The sequence below is a fragment of the Crassostrea angulata genome, chromosome 3 (assembly GCF_025612915.1).
Source record: "Crassostrea angulata isolate pt1a10 chromosome 3, ASM2561291v2, whole genome shotgun sequence".
NCBI classification, from domain to species: Eukaryota; Metazoa; Mollusca; class Bivalvia; order Ostreida; family Ostreidae; genus Magallana; species Magallana angulata.
In genome coordinates this window covers 20091502-20113125 of record NC_069113.1, presented here as the reverse complement: position 1 = coordinate 20113125, position 21624 = coordinate 20091502, and the positions used below count along the sequence as shown (strand labels likewise).

General features: G+C 35.2%; 1 protein-coding gene and 1 long non-coding RNA gene across 3 annotated transcripts in view; one reads left to right on the top strand and one right to left on the bottom strand.

Annotated features, from left to right (window-relative positions):
- Nucleotides 1-21624, bottom strand: part of LOC128176206 (uncharacterized protein PF3D7_1120600-like) — a 176721-nt gene that overhangs the window by 53762 nt on the left and 101335 nt on the right. Inside the window, exons 46-51 of one of the 2 annotated variants that reach the window (XM_052842359.1) lie at nt 19202-19264; nt 19008-19070; nt 18801-18896; nt 18348-18443; nt 18201-18263; nt 17261-17323 (exon numbers count right to left, since the gene is read on the bottom strand). In XM_052842359.1, coding sequence (XP_052698319.1) covers nt 17261-17323; nt 18201-18263; nt 18348-18443; nt 18801-18896; nt 19008-19070; nt 19202-19264 — 444 coding nt within the window. The remainder of the gene's footprint in view (nt 1-17260; nt 17324-18200; nt 18264-18347; nt 18444-18800; nt 18897-19007; nt 19071-19201; nt 19265-21624) is intronic. The other variant, XM_052842361.1, reaches the window with a different exon arrangement.
- LOC128176209 (uncharacterized) overlaps nt 1-21624 on the top strand; it is a 42954-nt gene that overhangs the window by 2499 nt on the left and 18831 nt on the right. The window lies entirely within an intron of this gene.

The following is a 21624-nucleotide window of genomic DNA, read 5'->3' as shown; positions in this document are numbered from 1 at the left end:
TTGCCCCTCTCTCAGAGTCCAAGTCCCTTTGGACTCAAAAATACACAAAGACAAGAATAATAACATTGTAGACTGACAATCAACATGTCTACCATATTAAATATACAAGTACCTTTTTCACACACAGTAAGGAACTATATATACATTGTACTGTACTTAAAATAATTATTTGAACTGATATACGGCATTGTTAAAACAAAATACACTTGTCATTTATCAATCAAACAGAATCAGACAATGAAAAATATCATAGATAACCATCTACAATAATGCCAGCACAAAGAAAAGAAAAGAAGACTTCCAGCAAAGATCAATTATTAAACAATTCAATACTCTTAATACATATTTCTTAACAATCATGGTTAATATTAATTATTCATACATCAATTAACAATTCTCAATCAAATATACAAGAATGCCACCAATTACACAATCATTCCCCAGCATTTACTTTTATAATGTATTAATAAGTAAAAGATTACAATATTTATCCAAGCTGTATAGTACATAAAAAAAATTTAAGAATGAAAAATACTGGCTCAAAATTAACATAAACAAATACCTACTTAACTTATCATTATATTCAATCACATATCTAATACCTAATGTCTCTTGTTACATCTATGGAATGGACGGTCAGGCTGGAACAAGTCATCCAATGGTGATCTATGCCAGGGACGCTGCTGGGGCTTGGGATGAATCGGTCTGGTTACCACGCGCACCACCGACTGAAGTTTCCGAGGAGACCTCCTGAGAGGAGCCGATGACCTCTGCGGACGCGGATTGTAGGGCTCACCCTCTCCCGGACCATCATGGAAGGACCTAGGCGCCTCATCCCTACCCCTCCTCAAGGCTGAAATGGTAGCTTGGTGCTCCTCGATAACACGCCGCTGTCTTTCCATCTCTCTCTCCAGGCTCTCCGTCTTCCGACTCTGCTCGACCTCAGTGGAAGAAGGCTCCCTCACGAAGAACTCGTCCACGAGTTGCTGATCCTCCTCAGTCAATAATTCCGGTAGGGAAGAATCCAACGCCGACTGGGGGGGGGGGGGAATGGCTGCCGAAGACGGGGGGGGGGGGGGAAGACCGCTGGAAGGGAGACTGCTGGGGACGAGAAAGCCAAACTGGAAGAAGGGAGGGAGGAAGTGATAAAAACTGGCACAGGCGGCAACGAAGGCACACTAAGTGGTACGGTGGCGGGGGCGGCCAGGGAAACTGGAGGACCATCAGGGGGAGGAAGACTGGATGGTCGCCTGCGGGACTCCCAATGTCTCACCGACTCCTCCACAGACAACACCATCATCAGCTCCTCCAGCATGGCGGTGTTATCTCTCATCTGGAGGTACGAGCTCACTGGCGGTTCTGGTCCGTCTGCCACCCGCATCTTATGTTCCAGATACCACTTCCCGTGTTTCACAAACTTGTTCCTCTGAAAGGCGGTGAATTGGCACAGCCGACAGGAGAAAGGGTAATCCTCAAGAGACTTAACCACCACACATTGGCCTACGTAAACAGGCTGTAATTTGGTACATTCTCCAGCATATATGTTTTCATTTAATTTCCACACCAAATCGCCCACAGAGTAGCTATGTGTGAAAACTTTTGAGTCATATAAATTCTTCTGGCGCTCGGCTGCTCGTCCCAGATATTTGCGACATATCTCATGTGCTTTATTAAGTTGACTTCGTATTTCCTCTACGTAGGTACCATAGGATGAAGTTAATTCTCTTGTGGATGTTTCAGGTCTGAAGATAATCTCAGAAGGAAGACGGACTTCTCGACCGAAAATGAGCAAATTTGGTGTCAATCCAGTAGACTCTTGAGGGGTAGAACGATACGCAGCAGTAACACAGCTAAGGTAAACATCCCATTCGTCATCGTTAACTATATAGGAACGGATCATCTGGATGAGGGTTCGATTAAATCTTTCCACTAGACCATTGCATTTCGGATTCCTTGCCGTCGTTCTAGTTTTCTTTATTTGTAAGATTATATTTGACTCAAAGTTTCTGCCTTGATCTGAGTGTAAAGTCATGGGGCAACCAAAATGGGCAACTACTTCAAGTAAAACTTTAGCGGTAGTACGAGCAGTCTGATCAGGTACTGGAAATGCTTCAACCCACTTGGAGAAGTAATCTATGCAGACCATAATATAGCGGTTTCCTTGCTTGGTTATAGGTAAGGGTCCAAGGAAATCAACACCGACTCGCTCCCAGGGTACACCAACAGGACAACTTCCTAACTTGGCTCTTGGAGTTTTATTTGTCTTCTTACTGGTCGCACATATATCACAGGATTGAATGAAAGTTTTAATCGAATCTCTCATTTCATACCAATAAAATTGCCGTGTAATCGTATGCTTGGTCCTTTTGGTCGCCAAATGTCCAGATAATAAAGAACAATGACATAATTGTAGAATTTCTGGTTTCAATTTTTCTGAAACTATAAACTGGGTCATTGTATGGCCCAGTGTAGTCGTGCATTCTTTATACAAAACCCCATCATTGAAACAGAGTTGTTCCCATAAACACACATAATGTCTTGTTGCTGGAGAATATTTTACTAGTTCCTCTTTTGTAGGTTTACTGCCAGAAAGTTTCCACCGAAGAACTGGACCAATATGAACATCTTCCATCTGGAGACAAAGTAAACTGGATGAGTTATATCTTGACATCCATGCCGTACCCTCAGGTAGGTTTGTAGAGTGGTCGCGCTTTCTTGTTGAAACTCGATTAACACCTCTTTGAGTCTGATCTTCTGGAATTCCCAGAATCTCTGCCCTCTTTCTGCATTTAATACAGGGCCCACACTTAAGGCTTTCTAAACTATCATTCTCAGGACATTTGCAGTCGGTTGGGTTGGGACATCTGGATAGACCATCTCAAAAGTATAAGCAGAAAGAATTTCAATCCAACGAGCTATTCTTCCTTTAGGTTCCTTTAGTTTGTATAGCCAGACTAATGCTTGATGGTCTGTCCTTAGGACAAACCTCTGTCCTAATAAATACTGTTTGAAATATTCAACAAAATAGCGAACAGCAAGAAGCTCCTTGTCAGTCACACAGTAGTTCCTTTCAGCCCGATTCAGGGTCCTGCTTCCATAAGCTAATACTTTCTCTCTTCCGTCTTGAATTTGGCTCAGTACTGCACCAATACCCACATCACAGGCATCTGTGTCCAGAACGATATGGCCTTGCTTAGAGTCAGGATATCCCATTATATCGGGTCCGGTGAGAATTTTCTTTAACTGAAGAAATGCTTTATCGCATTGATCTGTCCAATGAAAAGAATGGTTCTTCTGCGTCAATTCAGTTAGTGGTTTAGCTATCGCTGAAAATCCTTTAATAAATCTCCTATAATAAGAGGCAGTCCCAAGGAATTGTCGTACTTCAGTAACGTTATTTGGCCTGGCCCAATTCAAGATTTTCTCTACATTTTGTTTGTTCGGTAAGACTCCTTCTTTGGTGACTCTATGGCCGAGAAAGACAACTTCATCTTGAAACAGATTACATTTTTCGGGTTTCAGTTTTAATCCTGCTTCTTTAATTCTTTGAACTACTTGACTAAGCCGGGATATATGTTCCTCAAAAGTTCTACTAAAAATAACGATGTCGTCCAAATATATTAGACAGATGTCCCACTGAAGGCCATTAAGTGCCATTTCCATGACTCTCTGGAATGTACCAGGGGCATTGGTAAGTCCAAAAGGCATTGTTTTGTATTTAAAATGACCATATTTAGTCACAAATGCAGTCTTTGGTATGTCTTCAGCCTTAACGCGGACTTGGTGATATCCAGCCGTTAGGTCTAATGTTGAAAACATGGTAGCTCCAGCTACGGAGTCTAAGCAATCTTGAATTCTTGGAAGTGGAAAAGCGTCTTTGACTGTCAAGTTGTTAATTCTGCGGTAATCCACACATACTCTTATCTTTCCATTCTTTTTCCTGGCCAGAACCAGAGGTGAAGCCCACGGAGAAGTAGAATACTGTATGATGCCCCTCTCTCTAAGGTTGAGTATAGCATCTCTTTCTTCATCTGCTAAGGCTATTGGAACTTTGCGTGGTGGCTGTTTTATTGGCTTACTATCCCCAGTGTCTATTTCATGCTCCATTAAATCTGTTTGACCCAAATCCCAATCGTCCTTAGAGAAAGTCTCTTGATATTGTCTTAAAAATCTTGTAAAGGTTTCCTTTTCAGTCTCACTCAGTAACTGTGAGGAAGCCTCATAAAGCGACATCAAATGTTTTGGAACAACATCTGACCTGGAATCCCTATCACCAGGTAACTCACTGGAACACCTCCGTGTCTCCGTCAGATTGTCGACCTGCTCAACCCGACGCAACACACCAAAGAACTCATCCACAGTACCCACAACTGTATCTGGATGAAGTACCCTAGTCTCGTCAAATGGATTGAGGATGCGAAGGGGAACAGTCATCTTCCCTCTGACATTCACTATAGACGGTGCCATCAATAACGATGTTCTTTCCATTAAATCTTCACTAGGCTCAAACAGTAGGTCGTCACATATATCCTCCTCATGTGCCCTCTGTATAAAGATAGGTATGATTACTTCCGTGTTGCCTGGTATCTCAGACCTCTCCACACACCTGAGAGTAATACCTGCTTGCATACCTCGCTGTATGCACGGAATTTCATGACCTTGAAAGCGTATCACTCCTTTACTGAGTAATATATCAGCTTTTTCTTCGCCTAGGTTCTGTAAAATGTCAACACCAAGTAACATTTCATCCTGGATGTCAGCTACTACAATTTCTTTCTCCAAAGACAAAGTACCAAGCTGTAGACCAAACATTCCTTTCCCATGGACATGAATTGAGGATCCACCAGCCCCCTGCAAACTTGACTTTCCTTTAAGTTTAGGCCTGTTAGTCTCAGCCAGGTTTTTATAAACATTATAGGACAGGATAGTGTGAGATGCACCAGTATCAGCTGTTATGTGAACATCCAGCCCATTTATTTTTCCCTCAATAAATACTCCATCAGCATGTGGTAAACGATTTGAAACAAAATAACATTCTTGATGATTTGTTGTTGGGTCTAAACTGTTCGTCTGTCGGTCAGTTTTCTGGATAACCGGCTCTTGACCCCCAGAGACGGCTAATTCCGGTTTAAAGGTTTAGTAGTGGATTTCTGCAGCTCCTGAATCCTAAGGGGACACTCCCTTATAAAGTGGTCTCCACCTTTACAGTAGTAACAACTTCGCTGCATAGGACCATTTGGTATTGTGGTTTGATTGTGGGTCACACCATTTGAAGGAGTAGAGCTACTTATAACACTTGGCACGGCCGGCTGATTGATATAGTCCTTGTTTTTGACTAGAGCATCTAGACATTTCTGAATCTCCCCCATTTGTCGCTGTAAGGCCTGTATTGTGTCTTTGGATCTGTGAAAGTTATCTCCCTTGTGAAGAGTGGTATTTCTAACTTTAGGCTTGGCTTTTGATTTCTGAGTTGCCTGTTGGTCATCCGAGCCTGTATCAGTATCAGCTCTAGATTTTGTCTCTCTAGCACATCTCTTTGGGGATGGGTGTCGACCAGCCTCCTCATAATTTGTAACTTGTAACACAGCTTCGTGAATGTCACGGGGATCATTGACGTACTCAACATGAAACTGAGCATCTCTATCTGCTAAACCATCTAAAAATTTTCTGAGAAGATCCTCATCTCGAGTCTTGGAGTCTCTCTCTGGATGTGCCTTTGTATACAGCCTTTTCAAGTCTGCAGCAAAATCCTCCACCCGCTCACCAGGCTTTTGAACTCGTTTGTTGAATTTAGCAAGGTAGGTTCGTCGTGTTTCAACAGCACGAAATCGATTGGTCAGTTCTTTAGTTAGTTTCTTGTAGCTGCTTCTTGTATCCTTGGAAAGCTGACCAAATACAAAGTCTGCTGCATCATCATGTAACCGGGGGAGCAGTTGATCGAGCTTCTCATCAGTGGACCATTTGTATCTATCTCCAACTTCTTCAAATCTGCAAAACCAGACAGTCCAGTCCTCTTTTCCAGTGTAAGGGGGTATTTTAACTTGGGTGCGATTGCTAGGACGCCTCCGCAGGAGCTCAGGTCTCGACGTGTCGCTGTCGCTACTAACGTTCTGGGGTAAGGGGGCGCTGTCAGAGCTTGCTTGACTCTTTGAACTTTTGTCGTTTTCTGCCAGTCGCTCCACAGAGGTTTGTAATTGCCGTACTATATCTGTGAGTGCATTCAATGCAGGATGATCTGTCACTCCAACGGATCCGGAAGTAGTTTTAATTGGTACTGGTATTTGTCTCGTATAGTCCTGGCTTGCCATTACAGGTTCAGAACCTGCTAGAGGGGTTCTATGAAAACCAACATGGTCAGGCCGTTGTGCAAACTCTGTCATTGAAGCACAAGCTAAATTACCCGCATAACCTGCACATGAACTCACAGGCACTGAACCTGTAAATGAGCCCACAGGTAAATGGTTATTTTGACATCTGATATGCGACCACGTTCTTGTAACAGCACTGCTGGTAACTGTACTCAGGCGAGAAGCAGAATTATAACTTATGGGGGCGAAGCTTTGGTCAGACCACAGGGGTTGGTTTGAGGAGGCAGGCACAAAAGCTGAACTCTGAGTTAGACCTGAAGTGTACGTATTGGTAGGTAACCTAAGCATAGGACCAGTTATCTGCATCACGGAAGGAAGTGCAGGTGTCATATATGGAGATGAGTTTATTTCTGGGTATGATCCAGTCTGCATGACTCTCGTGTCTGTTAACATTATCTCAGGACGACCTGTACATGAACTCACTGTAAGTGGAACAGTATATGAGCTCACAGGTAAAACTGTTGTGTGATGAGCTGGTCTACGTACGCTTATGTGAGCACGCTCTGACATAATTGTGCAGGCTTCGGTATCTGGCTGATTAACTGTGCTCACAGCCACTGAGACTGTACTTGAGACGGCATTTGTACATGAAATTGACCCATCGCCCGTAGTATAGGCAGATTTACTCACAAGTACATTACTTGCGTTTGAGTTACCTGGTATACACGTAGGTGCTGACTTTCTTACGTTGAATGATGCTTCCAAATTGTATCCTTGGCTCTCTTGATCGATTGTTTTACATACAGTATCTATTTCTGTTGCAGAATCAACGGGTGAACGAGAAATTCGTGACGCAGATCTGGACTCCTGTAAAGCACGTCTGTTTCGTTTACTCTTCCTACCAGCCATTTGGATGATTTTAGATTTCTTTGTTTTAACGAATTATTAAATTTATTGTTTCTCAAACACTAAGACAGAGCGTTGTTATGATTCGATCACAGGACCCGTAAACTTCAAACGGATCCCGCCGTGGATGCCAAAATTGTAACGCTCGGAACGCTTGCCTTGTGTTGAGAACAAAACGATGTAAAGTTTATAATTTATTCAACCATAAATAACATGACACAAATACATGTAACAACGCCGTACAAAAAGAAAATCAGACAAGTCTCAACCCTTGGGACGATGGCAAAATCGGTACAATTACCGACACAATACTATATTCTATACGTAAAATCCCCCGACCAAAATAAAACTTAAAGGCTCTCGATAAAATACGAATTAATATCTCCGCTACTAGTTACAACTACTAGTAAACAGCGAAAATATTCCCTAACTCTCTATAAATCGAAATAACTAGTACTGAACTAGTAAATATGAATTAAACTAGCACTATCACTAGTAATAATAATTAATTAAACCCTATCACTATAAATGTACTTCAGTCACTTAGATACTGAAATAGTACGCACCTTATAATATGCTGCAAAATTTGTGTGTCCTTCCCGACACACAACAAAAAGGAGAGAGCACCCGTTTCTCAGTGTTCCGGGTATTTATAGAGTGCTAAAAGCAGACGACAAATTACAACCAATAAGAAAAGTTAATCCCATCCCGTTAAAAAGATTATCCAATCATAGTTAATCCCCTTCCCGTAAGAGAATCTCGGTCTCGTATCAATTAACGTGAAAATATTACAGTATAGTAAATAAGTAAAACAATTTAAAGTTAATTATTATACACAAAAATAATAACTTTAAGTATTTTATAATCGATATAAACAAGTAAATTAAATTTATCCGCCAAAATGTACTTCGTTACAAAAATAGAATAAGGAACTATGGGTAATTCCGAGAAAGATGAATAAGAAAAATGGCGGCAACGTAAACAACCCAGGCATGTGTGAGAAAAACAAAGAACTACAGGACGTGCACTGCCGGTAGTTACCAACTACTTTAAGCTGGAGATGACTCCCGATGGGCAAAGGTACTAATAAGAAAGATTATTTAATAATATGAAAATATTTAGGCCCTAAATAACAAATGCATAATACACAGATCAAGTGCTACGTCACACTCGTCACCGGAATCATACCGGTACACAGGCAAAACACTAAGACGTCGAACGAATTCACACAGAATTAAAATAAACGGAATCAGGGCACCATAATGTTACAATTCTATATAGTAAAAATGAAAAAAAATAAAATTTGAAAATGTTGGGTTCAAATCGTGTCTAAATCCCTTTAATTAAGTAATATCACTTATGCAAAGGTATAATACTACAGTCTATTATTAATTTAATAAATAAGAAGCATATTTTTAAGATATGCTTACCTTTTTCATAGCATTTAAGCTTAAAAATGGAGGAAAATATACGTGTGAAACGCTTAAAACAATGACGACGCCCAATTGATAACTGGATATTTATATGAGCTATGCAATTAAACTTTATTTTCTTTAACTCACGTGTCGGTAAAAATCGATATACAGTATTTTTTAAGACAACACAAATACATGTATAATTATATTTTAAAGAATAACAAGATGTCTAAATAAAAATGCATCCACACAAATGAGACAGAGCACGTAAAACTCTAAAAATATTTATCCGGTTATATATAATAAAAGTATAAGACATAAAAATTTATTCCATGGATAATTAATTTGAAATAAAAAACAAAAATATCCATAAAAATGCATGGCCTTAATGAAATGAGACTTGTTTGATTTCAATCTTTTTATATTGTGGTTGATTCTTAAACATAGCGATGTACTGGTATATAATGTCAATAGAATCGGAAGTCATTGACCTGTTCAGCCAGACATGTGTATTGTTGAAGTAGCTGCCAAAAGGAAGTGAAATACATAAATGAATATCAGACAGAATAAACAAAATTAGTCTTGCATTTTAACCATTGGAATGTTTTCATGTTACACCCCACGCAACAATATAGTAAATGTATCACAACTCAACAAATTATTATCATGTAACACTTCAAAAGAAATATAAATGCATGGTTATCTTTTATCATTTTAGTTTGCTATGAAGTGGTTCTAACCAAATGATCACAATCTTCAGCACAGGACCCGGTATCTAAAAAAGTCATAATCATTTTAAAAAGTTGCTTATATATCATGTCAAGAATTCCTTTCCTCCTGGCGTAGATAATTTAGTAAACCCACACGACGCACACTTTGCTTGAATTTTTTTTAAAAGAAGAATCACTTGAACGAAATCTTTGCTTTACTTTTTCCTGTTCATTTTATCTCCTCCTATTCCTTGAAATATAAAGGAAAATATCTCAAATTTTTAAATGAAAAATATCTCCTAAATTACAATAATAACAAAAAATAACTTCTTCGAATATCCATAAAATCGAAACATGTTTTTTTTTTTTAAATATAAACCATTGAGATTTGTAAGTCATAGTAAGTTGCAAAGCATTAGGAATAAAAATATAGAATAATTTTCATATTAATTAAGGAGTCAATGACCAATTACTAATAATTTAACTAATGCAATAGTTATCATGTGCCAATTCCAACAAGTTTGGACAAGACCTAAAATTAACTTACCAAATACAAAATTAGATTGAGAACTCGGCTTTCCAAACCCTGGAAAAAGAAAGAGTCATAAGTATGGCTTAATCTTACAAAACAAGAGGAATAAGGACCACATCACCTAACTAATAACGAGTACTTTCATCAAGTGCCTAATAACCTTGGATTTATGGAATACAAGTTAAAAATTCGGTCCCCGCTATCAAACCATGATCAATCTAATCAAATTAAAAGCCTGTTTTTTTTCACCTTAGCAAAAAAAACCCTCATTTATGTTTTATACAATTGTTGGTTATTGGCAACGAAGTTCTAAATATAAAGTCAAACGCATGAAAATAAACTAAAAAACCGAACGAACGCAATTTTTAGTTAGCAACACATATATACAAAAACATATATATTTTAGCATTGAGCTTTTGAAAACTCCTTTACACTATTTTTTTTTTACCATTTTTATCTTGTGCGCAGCAGACGGTTCTTAAACTTGCACCTATTTTTTGCCAAAAAGAATTGATCCATGGCTCATAGTTTGAGCTAGTTAATGATTCAGGCAACTTAAAACTATTTACATGTTATCAGGATGCTTGACTTGAATAAGTTCTCTTTTAACAAGTCAACAAAACAATTGAATGCTTGTTGTGGTGGCTCATAACGCGCAAGTTTCTAATTCTCCGTCTGATTTTAACAAAATGCAATATGCTATTTGCTAAGAAACCATTATTTTATAATTAATGTATACTACCGTTGCCCATCGGTGTGCTTGTGAAATAGTTTCCTAAAAACGAAAAGGAAGTAAAATAAAGCTAACAAATAAATATCATTTAGATTTTGAAAGATTCCAGAAACAATTTCGACTTTGAGTAGTTATTGTTTTATTGTATTTAACATAGGTTAAATTTAAAAAATCAAAATAAATTCATCTAACTTTTTTGTTGTTTACCTTGCAGTAAACTAGTTGTACCGTCGGAAGCTCCCTCTTGTGTTTGGCTCAGTAGGTCCCGGCATTCAGCTTGTGACTTTTCAAGATCTTCACGCAAGCTTCTGCACTCGTCTTTGTACTCAAAACTCTTTTGTTCACATTTGTCTCGTTCTTCCGTCAGCTTCTCATTGTCTACTACAATAAGTAGAAACAAATCTCAAAATCCTTTTTTTTTTGCCCTAAGCCACATCAAAAATAGCAAAACTTTGAAATTAAATAATCAGATAGAGAGAGAGAGAGAGAGAGAGAGAGAGAGAGAGAGAGAGAGAGAGCAGGAAAACTCCTGCAATGTATATTATTTAACACGTTCTTGGCATAACCATCGTTTATAAGCGTACACATAATCTGATATAAAATTGGACCAAGCAGGTTTAAATTTGGTCATAATTGTTTAACTTTTCGAAGAATGTCAATGGTGGAATTTACTTTTCAAATGTAAAACTGTACTTACTGGTAAGACGATCCAACTTTCGTTCTAATTTGTTGGATTTTTCTAAAATATAATACCTTATACATTATTATCGTAATATCGTATTTTCCCTATGATATGAATGCCCGATTGATATCATGTTATCGCGCTACAAATTATGTTATTGACATAACTACATGTATACTAAAAATAGAAATATTATAAACCTTACTATATTAAAAATAAATTTTCATGTTGGCTTCTGTGCCATTATGACGTCACAATAGCGAAATCAACATCTGCATATTATGAACCAAATATTTTACAATTATAATTTTGAAGAAAATCAATTTTTGTAAGTAAAATCATCGTCTTTATTCGATATTTTCAAAAGTTTGATTCATTTAACATGAAATAAAGCCGTAAGCGGATTCAAACTCATAATCTGCAGAAAACAAGCCCGATTCTCTAACCACTACATATGTAAGCTATGACTATCCACTAAGCTTTGACGATACACAACCAAATCGATTGATACAAACATATTACAATCATTAAAATTTATTGCCATCTTGTGACGCAGTGTCTTGAAAAGTATAAGTCTAGGAGTATTTAGGTTTCTGAAGATATATTTGAATAACAACTGTTAACTTGCCCTTTTCTTCTTCCAATGAACGTCTGTAACCTTCAGTCGTTGTCCGATAATTGTTCAGTTCTGAAGCCATACTATCTAAACGGTACCCAGTTTTTGACAGCAGTTCGTTGATGTGTCGACTCTTCTCTTTTTAATCAAAATGTAATGTTCATTTCTTTTATGTTTGATAAGATCATTATCGCCCATTTTTAAAATATTTTATATATATCATAGAAAAATTACTGATCAAATGTGCAACTCATACTCTAAAGTATGCACATTTTACACAACAATCATTGTTTTAAAGTCTAAAATGATCTACAATATGTAATTTTGACTAATTTTATTTAAATATGTACATGTGTTTTTTTACTTTCTTACTTGTCTATTTTAATTATTTCTTTTCATATGTGTCATCTCAACGAATATAAATTTTCATGAATTTGATTTCCCCAGATCTTTAACATAAAACAAGAGGCCCATGGGCCACATCGCTCATCTGAGCAACAATAGGCATGATAAAATCAACTTCAAGGTCATTATACAAAATGGTTGGACAATATGGTGTAATTCTTTTTTTTTACAGGATTATTTTATAGTCATGTCACATTCAGCAATGCATTTTACATAAAGACCCTAAACAGTTGTTTATATAAAGGGTATAAACCAACATTAAATTCTGAACCCCATGTGAAACCCAATTTTCATCCAGGTGCCAAAATTCAAAAAATGTTAAAGAATCAGCAATATTTAAAAATGCTTGCATTTGGTAAAACCATATAGGATAACATATCAGTTTTTGTGAATAATTAAAATGTTTTCCTTTGTACAATGGGATCCCAAATGTGGCCCCACCCTACTTCTAAAGATTTTTAATTTAAAAAAATTTGAATCTACACTATCTGAAGTTGTTTCCACTAAAATAACAGCTTTTCTAGGCAAATGTTTTTTTCAGAAAAAGATTTTATTATATTCCTCTATTTATTAACAAGTATGTAAATTATATATTTGCCCCCCCCCTTCCCCGTTGTGAACTCTTCCTACCATCGGGAATCATGATTTGAATAAGCTTGAATTTTCACTACCTGAGGATGTTTCCACATAAGTTTCAGCTTTCCTGGCCTTCGGTTGTTGAAAAGAAGATTTTTAAAGATTTGTTCTATATATTCCTATGTTAAAATTCGACCCCCCCAATTGTGGCCCTACCCTACATCTGGGGGTCATGGTTTTCACAACTTTATATTTACACAACCTTAGGATTCTTCCAGACAATTATCAGCTTTTCTGGCTTTTTTGTTTTTTTGAGAAGAAGATTTTTGAAAAGATACGGTTTCTTTAAATATTTGCCCTAAAATTCCAAAGTTGTTTAAATCTCATGAAAATATGCACACAATATCTTTTATACATGTGTATATAAATTACCGTGCTATGCTATACACCTTCATTCTGATTTAAAAAAAAAAAGGATAATGACTTCAACATTTTGTCATATTTCTAAAATGTAGTCAAAAATGATGAAAAATAGCAATTTTTTTTATAGTTTTTTGAAGAGGAAAATTTGTCCGCAACCGTCGCCCAGAACGAAATTAATTTATTTTATGTGATATCACATAATAAAGTTAAAATGTGAGTTTCATCGTGGGCAACGGCTGCGGGCATTGTTTTCTATTCAAATAACTATTGAAAAATTGGTGTCGTCTGCTTAGTTTTAAAAAAATACGAGAAAATGCACTTTTCATGACGTCACAATTACAGTTGTGAAAGTCTAATCAGATAACTATTTATAGATTCTTAATCTATGGGTATTCATGTGAAAATAAATGCTGCATTTCAATTTTTCGTGATATTTTAAAAAAAAATTACCTAAGAACAGGGCAAAATATGAGTGAAACTGTACCTCGTTCTTTCAATAATTCCAAATTATCTCCCCTTGTAAAATGGCGTGGCCCTTCACTTTCACAACTTTGAATCCCCTTAACATAAGAATGCTCTGTACCAAGTTTGATTGAAATTGGTTCAGTGGTTCTTGAGAAGATGTTGATATTGTGAAAAGTTTACAGACAGACATACATACAGACGGACAGACAGACAGACGACAGACAAAATGTGATCAGAATAGCTCACTTGAGCTTTTAGCTCAGGTTAGTTAAAATACTATTTGATTTGAAAATTTTATAACGACAAAAATGTCATACCTTTTTCTCTTTGAAGTTCCATTTGGGAATCTTGCAAAGCTTTGTAATATTCTTGAATATGGTCGCGTAATAATCCATATTCTTGAAGTGATGCATGAAGCTTGGTAATTTGTTCTGAATTTTAGATAATAATCATTTAATGCCTAAATGCAAGTTAAAAATGATCTAGATACATGTAATTATTCTTTCCTTAAAAGAGGGCAAAATTATTTCAAAGAATTTAGACAAGTAACAGATGATTAAAATATATCAAAACTACTGTTTCGACATTTTAGGTAAGATACTCGGCTTTAAGAATGTTAAGCAGCAGTTTCAACCTTTATCCTTCCAAACTATCAATGATTTCCGGAATGGTATTAGTGATATAAATAACTGCGGTAAATAAATATATAAAGCTTAATAACCTTGAACGTAGACTTCAGAAAACAGAGCAATACTTTTCCAAGATAATAATCGATTGCAATTAGCAACACGTAAACAGCAAGTAACAATATATAAGCGCGTCTTATTATGTTAAATTCATTAAAAAACATTAATTAACCTCTGAAAAAAAAATAAAAAAATAATTCTCTTACCTGATTGATCCATATTTTGATGTTTAAGTCGGTGGTTCTCTAGCTCTATTCTTTGAAGATTCCCCATGCTATACATCATTTCCTGCTTTTCTCTGACAACCTTTTGCATGCATTCTAGTGGGAAAAATGTCAAAATGTACCATTATTTAAATCTTACGTCGCAAAGCACAGATATAAAACAACAATTATGAACACAAGAGGCACTTTGCTTATTAGGGCAATGATTTGCAACTTTGATCCCAGGAACGAAATGTACGGAATAAGATGTCAAAGTTGTTTGTCTACATAAGTGTTTAAATTGAACAATGCTTGCTTCGTGTTGATAATTTTACACCTTTATATATTGTAAGGAATGAATTCAAACGCTACCGAATTTATACTCATACACTCATATGATTTTTATAAATCGTTTTTAGTTGATAAATCAAAGGCTTGAAGGGTCTGAGAGTCGCCTTGTTTTCAATATGTTGTCAATTTTTTGGAAGGTTTTACCGCACTTATTTACTGCTCCTTCACTCAACCATAATCATTGCTTGATAACAAGCTAGACTTCAAAATGGGAAAAATCCATAGCAATACTTTTGCACATAAATTGCAAAAGTGTCATGGTAAACACTGAAGAATGAAAACTGTAAATGCAAAGTAATTGTGTTATATATATATATATATATATATATATATATATATATATATATATATATATATATATATATATATATATATATATATATATATATATATATAAGGAATCATTCTTTGAGTATTATGAAGTGATAATTTCGGTCGGGGCGTGATCAAATCCAATAAAGACCGAAATTATAACCTCATAATATTCAAAGAAAGATTCGTTATTACTTATATTTATATAATCTTTAGCTATTGTACGATTTAATATTTAAATATAAATAAGCAAACCCCGCTGGCGCCCCAATTTAAAGTTATGGGTTATATAGTACAAAATCGATACGTAGTGTTATCACAGACAAAAACACTGGGAAAATATATATATATATATATATATATATATATATATATATATATATATATATATATATATATATATATATATATATATATATACTTTGGCCGTCATTCACTTAAGAAACGAACTCAATATCTACCCAAGTTATACGAGTATAACCTGGGTTGGGACAATTTACGCTTTATAATTCGCGAAGCGGATTTTAAAAAAGCGTAAATTACTCCAACCCAGATGATACTTGGGTAGATATTGAGTTCATTTCTTATACTTTAATTTTCGGTAATTTGCTGTACAAATTGAGTTCGTTTTACTTTCAAAAATGATATTGATCTGTTAAAAATTCAAACGTAACGTCAAGCGGATTAGTACGTTTTTGACGTTGGTGCATTGTGACACGTCTTGTGACGTGCAATCCAGGTTATACAAATTTAACTAAATTTTCTATCCAATCAAATGCCCCGTTACAACCAGAATTAAATTATTATAAAATACTCTTTAATGTTTTCATATCAAGATTTTACTTTTGTTAATGTTGATCATGAATTAAAACGGAATGCATACCAAGTTTTGTGTTAGGGTTTATTATCATATTTTCGAACAAAATTTGCTTTATGACACACGTGGCCTCAGGACCATGAAGCATTTTTAGACTGAAGTCTAAATTGCAAACTTTTATAAAATTATGATATGACATAAAATTACACTTAAACTTCGTAACTATCAACATAATATAGCGACACTTTCAAATAGAATTTTATTTTTTCGATGTTGTCAATCGCAAGACAGTAAGACAGTCACTGTGTATAAAATTTGACTAAAGTCTAAGACTGCTTCATGATCTTGGGGCCTTGTCTTCTATATGAATCTACACTTATCCTTACATTACATAAATCCTTGCATGTTATCAAGTACCAAATGCAGCGGTAAATATGTTCAACATCGAAATTTTATCCACTTTATTCAGTATAACTCTGATTTTTGTTCTATAACTGAATTAATGATTGCCATAAACAATTGTTTATCCCAATTTGAACCCGTCAATCTACAGGTGGCCATGGTATAAGCAAAGCAAGCTCTTTAATTAAGTTGTTTCCTGTTTATGTTTAGATTGGGGGGGGGGGCGAGGTTGAAAACCAACAACTGATTTTTTTTTTACATTTCAAATGTCCAATTACTCTTGAGATACTAGTACGCATTTAGCCTTTTGCCAGAACGGGTTTAAATTTAAAACATACAACTAACCATCGAAAAGGTTTGTATTTACAAACTTCAAGTAAATTTAAAATTAACTTTATACTACAAAGTTACCATTGGCAGCATTTTTCTCTGCTTCTTTCAATTCAAGAGCTGCTCTCAGTTGCCTTACTTCATCATTTACAGTGGTAATGTAAGCTAAAAAACCCGAAATGTATAGTTAGATAACGTAAAGAACATAGTTTATTATTACGATAGATAGATAGATAGATAGATAGATAGATAGATAGATAGATAGATAGAAAATGTAGATAGATAGATAGATAGATAGATAGAGAGATAGATAGATAGATAGATAGATAGATAGATAGATAGATAGATAGATAGATAGATAGATAGATAGATAGATAGAGTTACAGACCTCCAAGTTTATCTCTTTCATTACTGAGCTCTGCAATTTCCTTTTTGGCAGCGTTTAGCTCTCCTAAAATTATTAATTCAAATGACATCATTTTCAATACATGAAAGAGTGATTTATATTATGGTACCTGGATACTATGAAAAAAGTTTTTTGTTTATTCTTAAAAATCTTTATGACTTTCAGAATACCCTTTCTATCGAAAAAGTATAATAATTTCATTGAAACAATAAATTCTTATATATATATATATATATATATATATATATATATATATATATATATATATATATATATATATATATATAAAGACACGTTTTTTACTTCATTTATTTTACTTCGTTTATTTTACTTAATGATGTTAAAAATTAAGGGTAATTAACTGCGTGCAAAGGACACTTTTATTAATAAAGATGCAAACATCCAATCGAGCGTTCCCACTATAAATTGCTGTTTATTGGCTTGTTGTAAATATACCTGACCTAAAATATCTGTATATATCGTACCAAGTGTATTTAATTTTGTAGACATATTCAATTTAAATGTATACAGTGTTTTTTTTTTTTTTTTTTTTTTGGGGGGGGGGAGTGCAATAGGTGAATATCATATTTCATTTCATTCAATTTGTCATTTGCTTTCCTCAAACGAAAGCTGGCTCACACTATATATTTTTTTCATAATAAAATGAAAACTTACAAACCATAATAAATTGTATTTGCTGAAATTGGGTCAAACAATTCCTCGTTTATACATTAAACAGCAATAACAAATGATGTAACTATTCAAAATTTATTTATTAGCAAATGATGTAACTATTCAAATTTTTTTTTTGTATCGTTATATCATTAATTGGTGTAGAAAATCACCATGATCATAGAACATGCTGACCAAAGGTAGGAAATTCCACTTCTATGAGATAAATAAAATTAAAAAAAAAACTAACCTGTGATTCTCAACCGTTCAGATTTCAAGTTTCCACATTCCATTGACTTTAACTGTAAATCGTCTGAAAAAGACAAGACTACTGTTCAGAATAATCGGAGAGAGAGAGAGAGAGAGAGAGAGAGAGAGAGAGAGAGAGATCGCTTACCCTTTATTCGCTTATTTTCAGCTTGAAGTTGTTGACTGCCTTCAGTGAGTTTTGTGACGCGTTGTTTCAGTAATTCCTTCTCCTTTTCGGCTTGATCTGTAGATTTATAAAAATGTTTCTATACCAAAGATACTTTTACAACGAAATCATCATTCACATGTTAGATAAGGGACCAACATGTAAAAAAAAAAGAATCACCATATGTGTTTGTGCTTGAATAGTTATACATGTATGTACATGCATCTATGTGAAAATGATATGCATGTAATTATCCATACTAGCTGTATTTAATGATTTTGTTTTTAAACATCTTTTATATTTTGTGTCTTGTAAGTTCTCTTTGGTACATTTACCTACATTTTCTTTCGATTGAACGAAGATCACTTGCATTATTAAGATAAATTGAAAAAAAAAATGTAATTGAAACATGACCGAAAAAATGTAAAAATTTACCCTTCTCAGTTTTATATTTAGCTTTAAGTTCTTCTATCTCTTGTTTGTACTTATTTTCGGTAGTTATTACTTCCTTGTTTCTCAAACTTAATTGACCTGGAGAAAAATAAAACATAATTAAAATTAAATAAATTAAAAATAATCGAAACGTACATGTATCAAAAAATCTTCGAACAAATCTTAAGAAAAAAGTATAATTTATCGTACCTGACAATTCCTCTGAACGTCGTTTTTCGTATTGATAATTTTCTTGCATTTCCTTTAGCTCAGCTTTAGAAATATAGATAAAATAATTTGAAACTTAGCACATTAATGTAGACTGTTTAAAAATTCACTTCGAAAGAACTGGATCAAAATAGTTTAAAAAAAGGATATTTGTAAAAACAACAATAAAATCTAACCTGCCAACTCTTCTTCCTTTTTCTTAATCTCCAGGTAATTAGAGAAAAGATCAGAATTGTTCTCTAGTTCAATAGATAGATATAAAAACATTAACCACGTAACACGTCCAACAAGTGATTCATGATTGTTTTTCAGTAAATACTGTATACAGGGTTATTTTCTACTCTTGCAAACAGTTTTCGCCCCGTCTTGAATTCGCCCAGACATAGGTGTGTTTTAAAAGAGATAGTTTAAGACATCGTATTTCGCCCCGTCTTACATTCGCCTGTTGACAACAATGGCGAAATGGGCGAAAGAAAGGGCGACTATTTCCTTGTATACAGCCCTTACCAAAATATTGATCTTCTGGCAACACATTCTGGCATTATTGCAGCAATACTGCAGCAACATTCTGGCAATACATTGCGGCAATGTTGCTGCAGTAGCGTTTTTCGTATGCAAATGAGATTGCGGCAATATTGCCAGAGAGATGTTGCCGCAAAAGTTTTGCTGCAACATATTGTTGCGACAACACCTTTCTGGCAATACATTGCGGTAATGTTGCTGCAGTAGCGTTTTTCGTATGCAAATGAGATTGCGGCAATATTGCCAGAACGATCTTGCCGCAAAATTTTGCTGAAACATATTGTTGCTACAACACCTTTCTGGCAATACATTGCGGCAATGTTGCTGCAGTAGCGTTTTTCGTATGCAAATGAGATTGCGGCAATATTGCCAGAAAGATGTTGCCGCAAAAATTTTGCTGCAACACATTGTTGCTGCAACACCTTTCTGGCAATACATTTGCATAAGAAAAATGACATTGCAAAAATATTGGTTCAATGCATTTTCTGTGCTCTGGCATCAATGGTACAATATATGCAATATTTATAAATAATAAATGTAAACAGTAAAGCAGTCATGTATACTATATTAATCTACAACCAAAATGAAAAAAAAAATCTTTAATTGCCATTACAGTTTTATTTTTTTAAAGATGCAAAAAGGTTACAACAAGACCAACATTTCGCATTACATTAAATTTGGACTTTCAATAATAAAAAATAAAAAATAGTTAGTGATAACACAATATTACAAAAGTAAAAATATTATATTATTCAATGTAACATGCACAAAATACTACGTAAGTATTGAATCAAAAATATAATGTATAATGTTAGAGACCTGAAACTGGAATTTCAACATGCTTATAAAGGACACCAGTTAAAATTAATAATCTTTACATTTAACACATGAATACAATAAACACAAATATGAAGAACAAATCATGATGAAACTTGACTAAAAGTACTCGGCCATTCAGTGACAATTTATTGCTGCAGAATAACATGTATTGTAGTTTGATTGACACAACGCGCACAGACGGATTGACACAACGCGCACAGACGGATATGGACAAAAGTTCACTGTTTACCGTAAGCAAAGCTCAAACCTATAATTCACAAGTCCTGTACAACCACTTGCTGTATTACGACTGATCAAGGCAATCGTCCTAGGCATTCCTAATGTCCTTTTTTGACAGCCTCGTGGGCATTCTGATTTCACACATAAACAATCACAAAAACAGCTATCAGAATATCACAACAATATCCACATTGGAATTCAGCACTGTTGTGTATATGTTCCTCTCCATAATCTTAAACAAATTACGTCATCATTATTTTTTGGTTGCCAGTTCCACCATTCATTTAATCAGTAAGGTGACAGTTTTTTTCATGGTTTTCTTCAGGTCTGTGTAACCCAGGGTAGACCTACTGGGAAGAAAAATGGATTTCATATAAGCACATTGGCAATTGTTTTCAGATTTTAAGCAGTTTCAAGGGGGGTCAGAGGGGGTCCAGACCCCCTCCCCCTTCAATTCTTTTTTTAAAATTACATTATAAAATTACCAAAAATATGCCTCGGACCCCCTTCCCCTGGCAAACTCAAATAACCGTCGATCCCCCCCCCCGGGAATAAAATTCTAGATCCGCGCATGGTTCTTAAACAGTGTTAAACCCATTGGTATAATGGTACATTGCAGTCTTTTGGTTTATATTCTTATAACAAACATGTTTAAACTGCCATTCAATGAATATATTTTTATTGCTAAACTTACTTTTTCAAAAACGTGCTCATGCAGATGGTGCAGGGGATGTCAACACTGGATTCGTTCACTCAGATTCGTCCTCAGTTCAGCCGTTGAATTTTCTTTTTTACAGATAAACACTCCATTGACCGTGTATTTTTAAACCTTGTTTACAGATAATTCCCGTATTTCATTCATTTCACCATCTCCAGTGATCACTATGATTGCATGAGGCTCGATGGCAGACAACATGGCAGCTTCGAATGTAAAAATTGGCGGCTAGCGATTTGATCGACCAATCAGTGCGCGTAACTTAACATTGAAACGAAATTAAATGTGGAAAGAAACAGCATA